Source organism: Chaetodon trifascialis, chromosome 15, assembly GCF_039877785.1.
Source record: "Chaetodon trifascialis isolate fChaTrf1 chromosome 15, fChaTrf1.hap1, whole genome shotgun sequence".
Lineage (NCBI taxonomy): Eukaryota > Metazoa > Chordata > Actinopteri > Chaetodontiformes > Chaetodontidae > Chaetodon > Chaetodon trifascialis.
In genome coordinates, this window is record NC_092070.1 from 17,307,203 (window position 1) to 17,322,201 (window position 14,999).

General features: G+C 46.3%; 1 protein-coding gene across 2 annotated transcripts; it reads left to right on the forward strand.

Moving 5' to 3' along the window:
- Window positions 1-1,775: 1,775 nt before the first annotated feature.
- cdc42ep4a (CDC42 effector protein (Rho GTPase binding) 4a) lies at window positions 1,776-14,541 on the forward strand. Of its 2 annotated transcripts, none has more exons than XM_070982045.1 (2): window positions 1,776-2,002; window positions 12,136-14,541. In XM_070982045.1, exon 2 carries the CDS (start codon window positions 12,284-12,286, stop codon window positions 13,334-13,336), a length of 1,053 nt encoding a protein of 350 aa, XP_070838146.1. In that variant the 5' UTR covers window positions 1,776-2,002; window positions 12,136-12,283; the 3' UTR covers window positions 13,337-14,541. The 2 variants fall into 2 exon arrangements, with proteins under 2 accessions (XP_070838146.1, XP_070838147.1); XM_070982046.1 differs by lacking the exon at window positions 1,776-2,002 and adding an exon at window positions 10,273-10,426.
- The last annotated feature ends 458 nt before the right edge of the window (window positions 14,542-14,999 follow it).

The following is a 14,999-nucleotide window of genomic DNA, read 5'->3' on the forward strand; positions in this document are numbered from 1 at the left end:
TTCACTATAAAATAACAAAAAAAAAACACAATTGACAACGTACCAGTCACATTTGATCCATTCCAAGATCCCTCTGCACAGCTCCTCATCTGATCTGCCGGCATCACAACAGCCATGCTGAAGAGATACTGGAAGGTTAAAGGGGTCCCATGTACAATCTGGGGGAAACCTCAACATCTGATGCTCTGAGCGTCACTGCACAGCAGATGGTAAAAACAGAGAAGCCAGACAGCTTAAGATGCTCCTGAATGTCCACAATGCCATAACTGAGAGTGGACTTTTTGACAGGTTCAGAAACATCAAACCTTAACAAAGGGTACGACAAAGGCTGAGACACCCCTGTACAAACTGCAGTGCTCTGCTGTGCTGATGTACCACTGAACAAAGACGTCAAAGATGCCAATGCAATACACAAAGCTGCAACAGTAGGAGACTGGAGGCTGGAGCACCTAAACACAAGTTTCATGTTCATTTTAAGCTTATGCCAGATAAGAGTGTTAGAATTCATACTTTTGCGGCGTGAGTATGTAATAAAAAGCAACTTATGAAAATGTGAGCACAGCTTGCGTCTGGACAAAAGGCCACTGCAGTCAAGTTCTCACCATAAAGGGCCCTGTTCTCCCATCAGCTGGAGGGACAGAGCATACTGGGAACATAGCCAAAGGCAGGAAATAACTTTTGAATGTGTGTGATGGATACTCTCCATGCAACTCAGAGCTGAGATTTTCAAGAATAGCTTTGGTAGATAGGCTGAGAAACGGCTGTGAAAGACAAAGGTGAATAGTTATTCCGTCCAGGTAGTGGAGGAGACTGACATTTGCCCTTTAATAATTATCAACCATTCACACATTCCTTTCCCCTGAGCTCAAGCGCAGCTTTGGGGTGTACTGTGGCTGCTTCCCTCTCATTTCCATTGCAAAAGGTACTAATGAGCAGTCAATGGCAGAGGGCAGCTGATCATCCTGGAATACACAAGGTCAAAATAAAAAAGCTTCACTCACTCAAAAAAGCCTTTAGTGATCACAGAATGGGAGAAATCCACAAAAGCTTTTGACCATCTGTTCTCAAAGTGTGAATAATTTGACTAAAGTTTGGAGTTTGTGACTTTAAAAGCTATTTTTAAATTCCATACTTTCACTTTAATCCCACTGACATATGAAATCCTCATTGCCTAACTGTAATTGTACCAGATTTAAGATGCAAAAAGATGCAGAAAATTCAATTTTTTGCACAAAAAGAAACATTGTTAGCCTTGTTAGCTTGTGTGTTCTACTCTCCATGTAAATTTAGTGAGGCGTGTCTCATTGTTCAATGCACCTCCTCAAAAATGTAATGTAGGATGCTGCAAGACGGATATTCTTGAATATGTTTGGTGTTGTCACAGAGGATGACTTTACAGATTCTCCCTCTCAGTGGGAGAAAGCAAAGTATGTTGAGTATAAACAGCACCTTGGCAAAAGGTTAACACTGCTATTTGCATTATAAATACAGCCCTAACTGCTGCCTTGAGTGGCAGCACACACGGGTTTGGAGGTTTCATTATTTAGTCTTTAAATATCCATGGCACTGAAACACCATGCAGCGGTGACGTTTAAGCTTTTATGACGATTCACTCCCCTTGTTTCTCCACATTGTGTCATTACCTCTCATGACACAGATGACCCCGCCTTTCAGAGCGCGCGCCTGTGTGAGCGGCCCCCATGCAGGCAGCCTGTGTCTTTAAGGAGCCATGTAAAGAGGGCGTGTTCAAAGTCACTACCGAGGCAGGAGGCATCGTAGTGTCTGTCTGAGTGCGCTCCAGAGCAGCCGCGCCGCTTCTGGGGATGCGGTGACAGCAACAGAAACATACACGAACCAAAGAGAGGCTAAAGCAGGTATTTGGATTTCCGAGAGTCGCTCTGAGCGTTTTGCGTCTCCTCTCGGTTGATGAACGCACCCCCATTGTCAACCTGCTGGGGGCCTAAAAGTGAAGCAGCACCCGGCTTTATGAATGGGATGCTCGGTAAGTGCGTGCGCTTCAGTGTTTGCAATAGCGCTTAAACTTCATATGAAAAAACGAGGATATTAATGACAATAATAATAATAATAATAATGCTGTTGCATTTGTTTGTACGGCTCACGTGTTTATTTATCAGAGTCGGCTTTATTCAGCGTGGAGCGCACGGTGCGCCAGGCAGCTGACTCTTTTGTGGTCAGCTGCTTATTGTTCTCCTGCCATTGACCCACCCAGAATCAGCGCTTTATTGTTATATGATCGAATCACAGCACAGCGTGAAACGCAAGAGCGGATTGAGTGCTGTCAAATGGACCCTAGAAAGAAGTATTTTTTTTACTCTCCGAAGCGTTTCTTTGTGAGGGTGGGTGACGATTGAGAATCGAGCTCATTTGTCTGCAGCCCCTCAGCAACAATATTCCTTTCTTCGTAATATTAGTTGATTCTGTAACGCTTTCAAGCTGCAACTGATGCATTGATTTCTCGTTTGCTTGTGCTCCTTTCATCAGAGGAAGACTCTCACAGGCCTCATAACAGAAGAGCTTCAGAATATTCAAAATTAGGCCAAGCGTGTGTGAAGATGACGTCTTGATTTGCGCTGGAGTTCGTGTGATGTACAAACACACGTTTCTCTCAGCCTTGATGTATTTTGAAACCTTTGAGCAAACTTCAAGAGTGAGTGAAATGTCTTCTCTTGGTAGTAGAGGAACTTGTGTTGGCACACATTGGCTTTTCCATGATCAGATGAGTCACACGTTGCACACTTTCAGCAAACCCAACATGCAGTGCACGATTGTTCTGTTTGTCCAGTCCATTACCCATGTATCCCAGAGCCTGTCCGCTTGGCAGCCATGTCCAGTTCGCTTGGCAGGGGTGTCCTGGTGGCATCTGATGCATCTCATTGACTGGCATAAAGTGGGCCTGAGCTCTGTAAGCCAGCGCTCCGTCACCGCCATGCTGATAAGAACTCCTCAGCAGTTGTTTGAGGAGATACTGTTATCAGAAGTCTCTGCATGTGAGGTAAATTGAGTTGCTTTGTTTTCTTCTCGCAGGTTCAAATATGACCTTTGACCTGTCTTATCCAAAACACGCAGAGGCCTTTTGTCAGATGTCCTCTTGCCCTGCCCAGACACTGTGATGGATTTAGGTTGACGACACAGCAAACGAGCAACCCTCATCACCAAGATTTATGCATCCTAAGCTCGGCCTGTTTGCTTTTCTCCTCAAGACGTGCCCCTGAAAGCATTTTTAACCAGCCTGCACAGGTTCTGCTTCTCTCAAACTTTCTGTCTCTTAAATTACAAAGCATCTAATTGCCTGCAGGAGACATGTGTTTAGTGCCTGAAGGTGAAAGTTACCTTTCCTCTGTGTGGCGTTGGACACTGTGCCAAGCGCTCTGTTATTGGGCACAGTGCAGCGTAGACAGCATTTGCTGGCTCACGGCCCAGGAAACACAACCTGCTCAGAATTTAGTTTACAAAAGTGAGCAAGCTTGCGCGCCTCACTTTCATTTTGGAGATAATTGGCGTCTGAAAATCCTTTCGCGGGGGTGCTGAAGTGCAACTTTCGTGGTGTAATTTGTGGCCGGCGAGTGTAAAGTCCTGCGTCCATGTTTGAACATGTCTGCAGTTTGTGTGCTCGTTTGAGGCAATGTGTGTGTCCCGTCCGGCCCCTTCACATTCCAGGAAATACCAATATAAACTGTTATTTTTTTTCCTGGAATGCCTCCGAGGATGGTTATAGTGAACTGCTGGTTTATTATAGAGAACACGACTGGTCTTTAGCATAAGTAACATGTTGGGTTGTTGTCATTGCTGTTAGTGAACTACCAGTGGCCTGCAAAAAGTTTATTTTTTCCTGTCAGTAAACCATTCACGGATATGTTTTTCCAGTTTGACTTGCGACACAAGACAACAGTTCATTAATGTGCTGCCACCCACCTTTCTTTTTGCCCTTGTTGTCCCAACATGAAATTCTAACGGCGTCTCGTATGTCAGTGTGTGAATGCCGTGTTTGTTCCTGTGCCTTTTGTTTGGTGGCATTGTTTTCTGCTCTAATCCAGCATGCTGAACTGTGACCCGCGAGGCAGGGGTTGGTGCTGTGAGCTGGAGGAAGTGCTTATTCTTTTCTGCCGTCCCGTTTCCTCGTTACGAGCTGTCAATATTGGATGGAGTGGATATCAGCGCAGCGGCAGACAATGATGAGGGTTTGTTATGTCACGATGGCTGACCAGAAGATGGGCGTTTTTTGACAAAAAAGTCCATTTTTGATTCAGCCTATTTTATTTGATTCATCCATTCATCCATTTTCTATGCCGCTTATCCCTTTCGGGGTCGCGGGGGGGCCGGAGCCTATCTCTGCTGTCAACGGACGAGAGGCGGGGTACACCCTGGACCGGTCACCAGCCGATTGCAGGGCACAAACAAACAACCATTCACACTCACACTCACACCTTGGGGCAATTTTAGAGTCACCAATCAACCTAATGAGCATGTTTTTGGTCTGTGGGAGGAAGCCGGAGTACCTGGGGAGAACCCATGCATGCACGGGAAGAACATGCAAACTTCACACAGAAGGGCCGACCCGGGAATTGAACCGGCGACCTTCTTGCTGCGAGGCACGTGCACTACCTGCTGCGCCACCATGCAGCCCTTATTTGATTCATATTATCCACTAATTGGATATTAAATACTGAAAGAGAACCCATGTACAGTGCACTTATTATCCACTTAGGAGTGAGTCAGCTGCCATACGTAAGTCGAGTGGTTTCTTGTATTTTTAAAAAATTAAAGTGTTTGACAAAAAGAGCCCTCCGCTGTTTGATAGCTGCTCCTTTGGCTTCTCTCCAGCCTGCGCATTTGTTGCCCTATAATTATGACACTTTCAAGCAAGATTCTTCAGATCCCATAATTTCCCTGCATTCTTTCCACCGAGGAACAGCACGGGTTTCCACTCGAGGGTTTCAAAATATACCCTCGCTCTTCTTCTGCAGCCCTTGAGCGATACCTGGCCGGTCTGTCCCGGCCGATGACACGCACACCTGGGCCCAAGGTCGGAGCTGTCATCAGCGATGAATCAGGAGATCCGGTTGTGTTCGGCTTCTCTTGTAATTAAATGTCATTGAACCCGAGGCTCTCCATGTACTGATACATGTTTCGTTTACAGGCCTGTTGTCGAACACACAGCCCCAACGCCAGCACACAGCCCTGTAGGTTATTAAAACTGTATGTTGATGGAGATAGAAGCTGTGTTTGTTTGGTTAGCCCACCGGTAATACAGTATGATGGAGGACAGCCTTGTTTACATTACGAGTGGCCAGGAAGGGCAGGCTGAGTAGATTTCCGGAGAGATGGGAGGGTTTACTGCCTTATTTTCTCCCTGCCCTTCCTGTGGATGCACCCCCTACCACACTAGCATGTTTCTCTGTGAAACGCTTCCATCATGTGTTGTTACGCCCGTGCAGTCGGTGCTTTTGGGAAGCAGTGAGCTAATAGCTGATGTCATAGGGTGGTATTTGTGCATGAATACGCAGTTTAAGCCTGCAGGGGCAGTGATTTATGACCTGGAGCCTGTCGTTGCCCCTGCAGGTCCGGCTGGGTGAGAATGAGAAAGCAGGGACGGGTTTAGCCATGTCTCATCACAGAAAAACACTCTAAATAATGTTAAGTGGTTATTTCTGGCATGCTCTTGTGTTGACACCGCCAGTGTCAACCTGCTTTCTGCTCAGTCTCTCTGATTATGTTGAGACACTGCTGAAGTGGTGCCACTGTCTGCCCCCACCCCACCACCTCCCTCCGTTTGTTTTTAGATGCCATGCCCAGCGCACAGGTGACGTTGATGTCGTGCCATGCTGGCTGCAGTTTCAGTTGCACGTGTGCAACTTTTAACCAGATCAGAGAGGATTGCGCAGAGCGGGAATATCAGTATCGTGTGGCAATTAAAAACAAAAATTTTAGATCCATGAAAATGTTTATCGCGTTTAGCCCAGAGTACACTCATCATTCTCGAACGTGTCAAACTGGGGCGCAGCATTCTTGTCTGCCACTCGCCGTTCGTGTCAGTAATAAAAGCTGTCAGTTGCATCAGAGCGGAGGAGAAAGAGACGGAGTGCTGTTTCTGGAGGCTGTGTTGGCTGTAAATGTGAAAGAGACGAGTCATCTCCTCTCGGGTATCACAGGTCAGCTGGTACATGTCGGGTTGACTGGCTGCAGGCTGTCTCCTCTGCCAGGAACCCTTTCATTGGCTGTCGAGGCTCTTTTGAAAACTATAGTGTCTCTGCTCTGGTCCTGCTCATCATCCGTCCATCACTTTTCCCCTCTGCTCGTCCAGCTAATGGGGACTCTTATAGTTTCCTATTGATGATTCCGCTGACGCTTTCAGGTTTGAGGAGTATCTCCATTAATGCAGCTGCCACACTGTGTGTGGCTGCATCAAATTAACAGTCTGTTTAGGTGCGCGTTAAATTCCCAATGTACTCTGTGTTATTTTTAAACACTGCTGAATTCTTGTGAGTTTGTTCTTCCAGCCAAAGCTGCTTACCTCAAATATTCCACTCACTGATCTCAGGATAGCTGCAGATTTAGTGCTCGCTGGTATGAATGCCAATTCAAAGACCTACAGGCGCTTTCATTAACAGGAAAGCTCTAACAATTTGTTGTGCTTTGATCCTTACCGAGCAGAATGTCCTGCTGGGCGAGGTGTGACATTAGCATAACAGACCGCCTCACACCAGCTTGCCAGGTATGAATGGGGAGAGCAGAAACACTGACATGTGAGGATTTTTTAGCTGTTTGTGGCTGAGAAATACACTCAGACAGGCTTTTCATCTGCTCCTTCCTGCATTATTCTTAGTTTTGGAGCAATTGTGCTCATATTGAGGTGTTACATTCCTCTATTTATGATTAAGGATGGTGAACATAGTGTGTGTGATTATCTGATTAGAATTGTTCAGGATTACAACTACCAATTATCGATGGGTTTGTCCATAAAACAATGAAAAATGCCAAAGAGATGTCTCCAGCTGTCTTGATCAAGAGTCTAAAACCCCAAAATGTTCCATTTTAACTGATGTAAAACTGAGAAAAGCAGCAAATCGTGACATTGGGCAAACTTGAACAACCGTGTTTGGTGTTTTTGCTCGAACAAATGATGAATCGATTGTCAAAAGAGGGTCTGAGCTCTATGATGTAAAAGTCTGATAAACAGAAGCAGACACACACACACAGGTCAAGGTTGGTGTCAACAGCGCCTGGTCAGGAAGTTCAGCCAAAGTCTGTTCTTTTCCTCATCACGTCCGGCATTTCACAGTAGCACATTTTGGATTTGCCTTACTCTTTCGACCATAGAGGATTCACACTTTGATCAAAATGAGCCTTCGGCTGTCTCGCTGTATTGGAACTGCATAGCGGAGAATGGCACGGAGAATGGGCGGTGAGGCAGGAGGGCACCTGAGAGACCCTGCAGGTCAGCAACTGGATCTGAATCCACGACACCGTAATCAAATTGCAGGATGCTTACAGTGCTCTAAATTGGCCAATTAAGCAACCATTAAATCTGGCTTTTATGCAAGTTGGGAGGGCTTTATTTGTATTTTCATTAGAACAGTGTGTTTTCTCATCGCAGCGTTTATCTCAGAGGGCAGCATTAGCTTGGTGCCTGTTGTTCCCTCGCTCTGTGATTGAGAGATAATGTGATTTCCACTGTTTTTCCTTGGGCTGCTCCTTCTTAAATGAGATATTCAGCCCTGCTAACTGAGTTGCATGGCAGATACCTATCTTCTAGAGGCCATATGTCTGCTTAATTACTCGAACATGTGTGTGCTAGCGTATTACTGACCAGCTGTGTGCTTCTTGGGCTTAAACATATGGGAATGAGTGAGAGTTTTCACTAGCAAATGGCGTGTTTGCAAATGGTTTGACAGGCGGAGTAATTTCTGGGCAGAGCGGTTTGAGATGTCCAATAGGAAACCGGTGATTTTAGTCCCTGTTTTGCACACAGATTTGGGTGCATGTGTTCTCCAAACCCAACCCCCCACCCCCCCACCCCCCCATGTCATTTCACCCTCAGGTCATGCAGTTGTCCATCCAGGTCAGTGCCTTCAAATGAGGCAGACAGAAAGCCCCTCACCACTGCAGCAGCCACCCTCACCCAGACAGTAGAATACACACTAGACGAATTGAGCACAAAGAAGACGCATCAATACTCGATTAGTCAAATGGGCCATTAGTCTGAGAGTGAGCGTCTGTGTGTGTGCGCATCTGTGAGTGATCTCCTGTGTATTGATGTTGACCGGCCGCGCGTGAGAGAATTGACAAGAGGTGAAAAGTTATGCTCGTCTTACACGCAAATTCCCCAGGGGGTCAGTTTTCTCTCTCTGATGTTTAGCAGGATGTCACACGAACATGTCAATTTAGTCCCCTGATGCGGTTTGTCTCTGTTAGCTGAGACCTGAAACCTTGACTGATTTTTGAGTCATAGCTTAAGCTTGTTTTGTTCACTTCCTGTTCTACAGCATCTCTCTACAGTGCAAAGGAATGAATGCAGCGTTTCCTTTGAGATACAAAATTCTCCCGGGTGAATACATTCCGATTTAGTGCTCCACTTTTCACCCTTTCAGTAAAAGAACCCATTTCTGTTTACCTCCTTCCTGTGTTATTTCTGAGCTTTTCCCTCAGAAGAATTGGGTGTGTATTTTCTTCCCACAAAGTAGCGGCTATAACCATATGATATTTAAGCGTATTTAGAACCCTCCTTAGACCCAGGCTAGGTATTTATATTGATAATTGAGTTATGTGATCCGTAAACAGAGCTAACATTACATTCCCATGACATAAATACATTTGGGGGAATGGGTTTGGAATATCATTTACGCAAGCAGATGTGAACAGACGAGAGGAGTGAAGCAGCATTGGCAGCGGTTTGGAAACGTTCCCAGTGCGTTCGAGTTTATCGCCGTGCGGATGCATGCATGCATGCACCGCTGCTTTTTTACCCAGCAGCCGAGAAATACCACGTCAAGTCCGGTCTGTCGTCTTCAGGATCACACATCAGTCAAAGGGCTCAAGGTCTGTCGGTCAGAGAAGTGTGCAGCGTGTGTTCTCAATTTTGCCGCCAAAACGAAATGATGAGATGTGCTTGGTTTGTCTGCTCAGTCTGTTTCTGTCCCACGTTGCGCGTCTCCAGCAGGGCTCTGCTGCAGCCAGATCCCGAGTGTTGTGAAAGTCTGTTTATAAAGTCAATCCCCCCCCCACCGTGACCCCGTAGTTCCCACGCTAACTGCTGCCTTCTCAGGCCCTTTTCCACTTTTTTCATTCACGTGTACACCCACTCGTGCATGCACGCACCCTTTCACTAAGATACACAAAGCTATAAATACGGCAGGGCCGTGAATTGGGTTTGGAGTAACTGCTGAAGGCCTGCGCTGAGCTTCCGGATCTGTTTTAGATCCAGCTGAAGAAGAACCCAAGTCCTGGCAAGGGGGCACCGTTGAGCTTTTCAGATTGATCCTGGCCTGGGGGTGGTGAGTTGGAGGAGTGGGAGCCGGGCTTTCACCATCTCCCCTTCTTTCATCCGCTGGTTGTTTTCCCTCATCTGTTTATGCCACCCAGAAGCAACCGCGCAGAGAAAAAAAACTTTGTTTTTTGGCTGGGTGTGAATTATTTCCCCTCATTATATCCCCCAAAAACAAATCAGGACATACAGCTTCAATAATAAATATGCTTCTGTGAAAACCTTGTTTATGTGTTTTGGCACAAAACCATTTGTAGTTCATGAAAAGTTTTTATATCGTGTCTAAGCTTCAGTCAAAAATGCTGCAATCTTAAATGTTCTTCTTTCTCTTCTTGATACAGAGGCCTCTCTTTCCTTGCCGGAAGTGCTGAAACATTTATATTTTTTGTGATTTTCCATTTTTATCAATAAAAATGTGCGCAACATGGATGAGGTGAATGAGCAACAACATAGCAAACATCAAAAATGAAGAGTGTGAACGGGGTAGCGGTGTATTGTCTGAGCTCGAGGTTGACACAGAGGGAGGCCATGTGTTGCATGCTTTCATGAAGCCTGAAGCCTCCTGCAGCCCCAGACAGGAAACGCTGTTGCTTGCTTATTGGAGGGTGTTTCCATGGAAACCGAAGCAGGTGAGGGCATTAACAGGAAGAGGAGTAGAGGCTCAGCTGGCAAAGACTGGGGGTGGAGACACAAGAATGAGGTCAACGCACTGAAAAGCCTGTCACATTAAACAGCTGAAATCTCCCCACGGCACTTCTACCAAGAACAGCTCTGAGTTAAATATCTTTTGAAGGCTTGCCTGTTAGAAATCCAAAGTCAAGGTTAAGTCGCTGACTGTTTTAATGATCTTCCAGCGGTAGCGTGAGTAAACAGAGAGAGCGGCGCTATGTGCAAACCAAAGAGGTGCACAGTCAAGGCGGCAAGGTAAGCACTTTCTTCTTCAGGCCAGCTTACGTGTAAAACCATGGAGACTTTCCGCCCACATGTGAGAGGCACATGTGTTTCTGATGTCTGTCTGCAGAAACCGCTTGCGCCTCACTTTGCAGACCACCGTGATCTTAGTATGTGCAGTTTATATGTTGGGATGTGTCGCTAATGAGACAGCACCCGAGGGAGCAGCAGTGACTGGCTGGCTGGCAGCCCGTGGTGAGGTTTCCTCTCTCTGGGCTGCACGTTTCAATAATGCAGAAACACGTTTTCCGGCGACTGCCAGTCACAAACCTCTCGCCGCTTCAACGCTGCTGTCAAAGAAAAAGAGATGGCAAAGGAATATCGCATCTCATTTCTCTGATCGCAATTTCCTGTACGTTTGTCAAAACAGCAATTCTGTGACTGTTGAATAGCATACCCAGTTGAGAGGGCTGTTATTATTCTCTGATGCTTGTATAATAGATTTTGTTTCTGTGACTGGTATATTAGTGTTTTGGTCGTATGCTGCATGTTGTGCAAAGTTGAGCCTCCCACCAGAAAATCCCTGGCAGCTCTCAGCCATCCTCCTCCGATTCATGTCGGCCTGTGGTTGGTGTTTTGCTCTCAATTATAATGCAGTTTTGAAGCAGAATCCTGTGGTGTTCCCCATCTTTTTTTTGTTTTTTTTTCTTCAGTGCATTTCAGAGGTCATCTCACAGAGATGCTGCTTATCATTACGGAGCTGCATAATTGATAGCCTCAGCTCCCAGTAATTAGTGGAACGTTTGAAATTCCTCGAAATGTTTTTATTTACTTGATGGGATTAAACAGCCAAATGCGAAGAGTCTGCCGTCACTGAGGTGGACGTCGTGCAGTGGATAGGTGTCTAAAGGTTACGCTTATTTGATTTGCTTTTCGACATCAGCAAATGTGTTTGGCATGGAGATTCGACAGAGCAGATCTGTGTTAGTAAGTGCTTTCTGATCAGGTTTCATGTCTCTTTTTTTGATTGCATTACATCTTGACGGGTAATTCTGGTAGTTTTAAACACGCAGGCTATTTTCTTTTTACATATTACATTGTCTAAATGACCAAGCTGTACAAAAGCTTAGGAGCTGGTCCAGTGGATCATCGGTACATGTGAAAACATCCCTGCTCTGCACGCTGTTTTCCCCGCTGCCTCTGATGCCTGACCGCCCTCTCGCTCCTCTCACGATATTTTGGTGTCTGACTCTGTGAATTAAGGTTTTATTTTGACCAAGTGGGTGATAGTTGGTGGAAGAGTGGAAAGAGTAACCGACGCGGTTTTGGTGAGTTCTATTTTGTTTCTGTCAAGTTTGAATGAAGTGTGTTTTGCTACGGCCTGCAAGGTAAAATTACTGTTTTGTCAGTGGAGTCTGGTGCCTTTAAGGAGAGTGATAGAGCGGCTGTTTCTGGTTAAACAAAAAGGATCTTGCTCTTTTTGTGGATGTGCTTTCAGGGGTTGCAGTTGCTTTCAACGATTATGTTGCAGCTATTGCAGCCTGTCCTGTGGCTGTCGGCTGAGGCGATGCACTGGCCTAATTCCAAATCTTTTCTTACCTTTTAGTCATTTAGACCCCAGCCCAGGTGTAAAAATGTTGGAATTACCTTTTTCAATATATAAATAGAAGGATAAATTTATCAGCAAAGTTAAATGGAAATAAATTTGCTGACATTTATTCTATTCTGTGTTCATTTTTCAGGTTCCCAGGCTGACTGCAGTTGAGAACCGTCAATATTCATTCCAAGGTCTCTAACAAGGACTATATTCAAGATTTGGAAGCTCATTTCATAGCCTGGCTGCATCTTTGACTACCTCTTTGTGCAAAACAAAACTACTAATCAGCCACCATGCCAATCCTAAAACAACTAGTGTCTGGCTCCCAGACCAAGCGCCGCTCACGCATGGACCTGACCAGGGAGATGATCAGTGCTCCACTGGGCGACTTCCGCCACACCATGCATGTAGGCCGCAGTGGTGATGCGTTTGGAGACACCTCCTTCCTCAGCACCCGCTCAGGGGAACCTCCCCCAGAGACCACATCCTACCCCAGCTCTCCCAGGCCTGGCCTCCTGTCTCGCACCTTCAGAAGCAGCAAACGCTCTCAGTCGGTGACCAGAGTGGACCAGCAGAGAGACAACACCCTGATGATCCCCGGTGAGTCACCCACCTATGTGAAGAATGCCATGTCTCTGCCCTTCCTCAGTGACGGAGACAGAGGGGACTGCATGGTGGCAAAGAGTTTGTCTTCGAGCCCTTTAAAGCAGCACGAGGAGGTTGATGGGAGAGGTGCAGCCGCAGCTACTCACTTCCTGGAGCTGGAGGAGCGAAGCTTTGGTGAGCTGACCGAGCTTCCGGAGAGCTCCCGTCACTACGGAGGTGGCATGAAGCACGCCGAGTCAGTGATGTCTTTCCATGTCGACCTGGGGCCCTCCATGCTGGGTGACATCCTGGAGGTGATGCAGAAGGAGGATGATGACCTCGGCTACGAGGAAGGCAAGAGTAGCGAGGGTCGTGCTTCGCCACCTCTCAGCACCCACGGTGAGGAAGAGGATAGCGTGGAGAGAGAAAAAGATGAGGATGCAGAGGAGCAGATGGAAGCAGAGGAAGAAGAAGCAGAACTGCAGCAGCAGACCGGTATGCATCCAGGCAGCTCCATCGATCTGGGCCATGAGAACGGAGGGCCCTACACCCCGGAGTATACTCCCGAGACTCGGCCCAAACACTTGCAACATCTGGACAGCTGCTCCATGTCCAGCTCTGGCTCTGCTGCCCTGGATGAGAAACCAAGCAGCCAGACCTATGCAGGAGATACAGACAGCGCCACCTTCAGTGCCCCACCAGAGGAGGAGAGCAACTTCTCCTCTTTCCTGGAGGATGAAGACGATGAGATTCGCGTATGAGACCCGAAGCCTTCCTTAACAAAAAAAATAAATAAAAAAAAATAGGACTGAGATCTGGGAGAAGTTTTTGTGAAAATGGCAAGTCCTTTGACGGCGTGGATTTGCACTTGAAATAAGTCACTGTTGTCGGGTTCTTTGGGAACGGAACTGTGAAGAAGAAGAGGACTCCTGCTTTGTACAGTAGGTCTGCTGACTGCTGCTTTAGGCCGAGCCCAAACTCCATCTGTCAGAGAGCCTTACCCTTCACTTTCTGTTTGTCTGTCAATCTGCTGCTCCCTTTTGAACACTGAGGGAACCGACATGGAAGAGCAGCCACTTTTTAAATATGGAACATTCCAGAAGTAAGCAGGGCGGACGGGCTAGAAAGAAACTTTTGTAGGAAAAACACTTTCCAGAACTAAAGCTCAGTTCACGCTTTCTCTCTCTCTCTCCAACTCCTCTCACTTGATGTGTCACATGTGCTTTATTCATTTGCTTTGTCTCTTGTTTTGCTTTCTCTCTCTGGCTGTGGGACATCATGCCTCTGTCGCCACAGGATCACTGGTAGGTACCTTGTCACAATAAAGGGGTCTGTGTTTGGCACTGCAGTGTGAAGCCCTGCCTTGAGCCTCTGTCATCTGAAACTAAAGTGCCATAGATCTGTCGGGGCTTTCTCCCTTATGTAACTCAGGGTCCTTGCGACGCTGCTCAAAGGCTGTCGTTTCCTGCTGTGAAGCCGGACCACAAAGCCCAAAACCAAAATTCTCCTCTCTTTTTACTTCCCTATGAGCGCCACACAGGCTTCAACTCAGTGTCGAGTTGAGAAAAGCAGGGCTGTAAAGCTCATGCAAATACATTGGCCTGAATTAACGATAAAGCCTGTTGTTACTACAGGAAACCAGAGGTGTGAAGAGTGGTGTGTGTCACACTGGAGAGGGACTGTAAAATGTGTATGTCGACTCATTCCCAATGATCAGATCAGTTTTCTTCATCTTGAAGCCATAAAGATGATGATTTTACAGAGTTCCGTGAGCGGACGTGAACTGGCTACCTTCTTCCGACTAATCTGTCAGTTCAAGCTGAAACAGAAATGAGCTTGGTAACCACTTCCTTCCTTGCTTTCATACATCCGAGCAGCTGCAGTGGTGCAACTGAACCTTGTAAAAGATGTTGATCCTCATTAGTCCACGGGCTGCCTTAACGTACAAAACAGTTTCCACTACTATTTACGAGGAGGGCTTTAGGATATGTGTTGTGGGAAAATCAGTGCACCAACATGCACAATTAAACCAGACACTACAAGCATTTGATGTTTAATACCTGTTGTTTTTTTATATTTGGATGAAAAAAAGCCTTTGCTATGTTTGAAGAGTGGATGAAAAAGACACAGCCAGTAATACATGCAAGAGCATTAAGAAAAGATTGCTATTTTTATGCAAGCTGCATAGTCATTGCAGCTTCACTGTATCTCTTGCATCATTAAAAGCTGTGGCCAGAAGTGTTGAGGCTCAGTAGTGCTGATTGATTTCACTGCCTTAACGGAAGCTGACAGATGTGCCAAATCATAATTTCAGCGCCAAAAATAATTTCAGTCGCGAAGCTCACTTTTGCAAGGGCCTGTCAAGTTTCTCTGTCGCTTCCTTGTCTGTGTGGGTAATCACTGTTGAATTTAACTTCAGACTGA

Excerpts from the sequence above, each read along its gene's own strand:
- cdc42ep4a (XM_070982045.1), top strand. The coding sequence starts at position 12,284 with ATGCCAATCCTAAAACAACTAGTGTCTGGCTCCCAGACCAAGCGCCGC.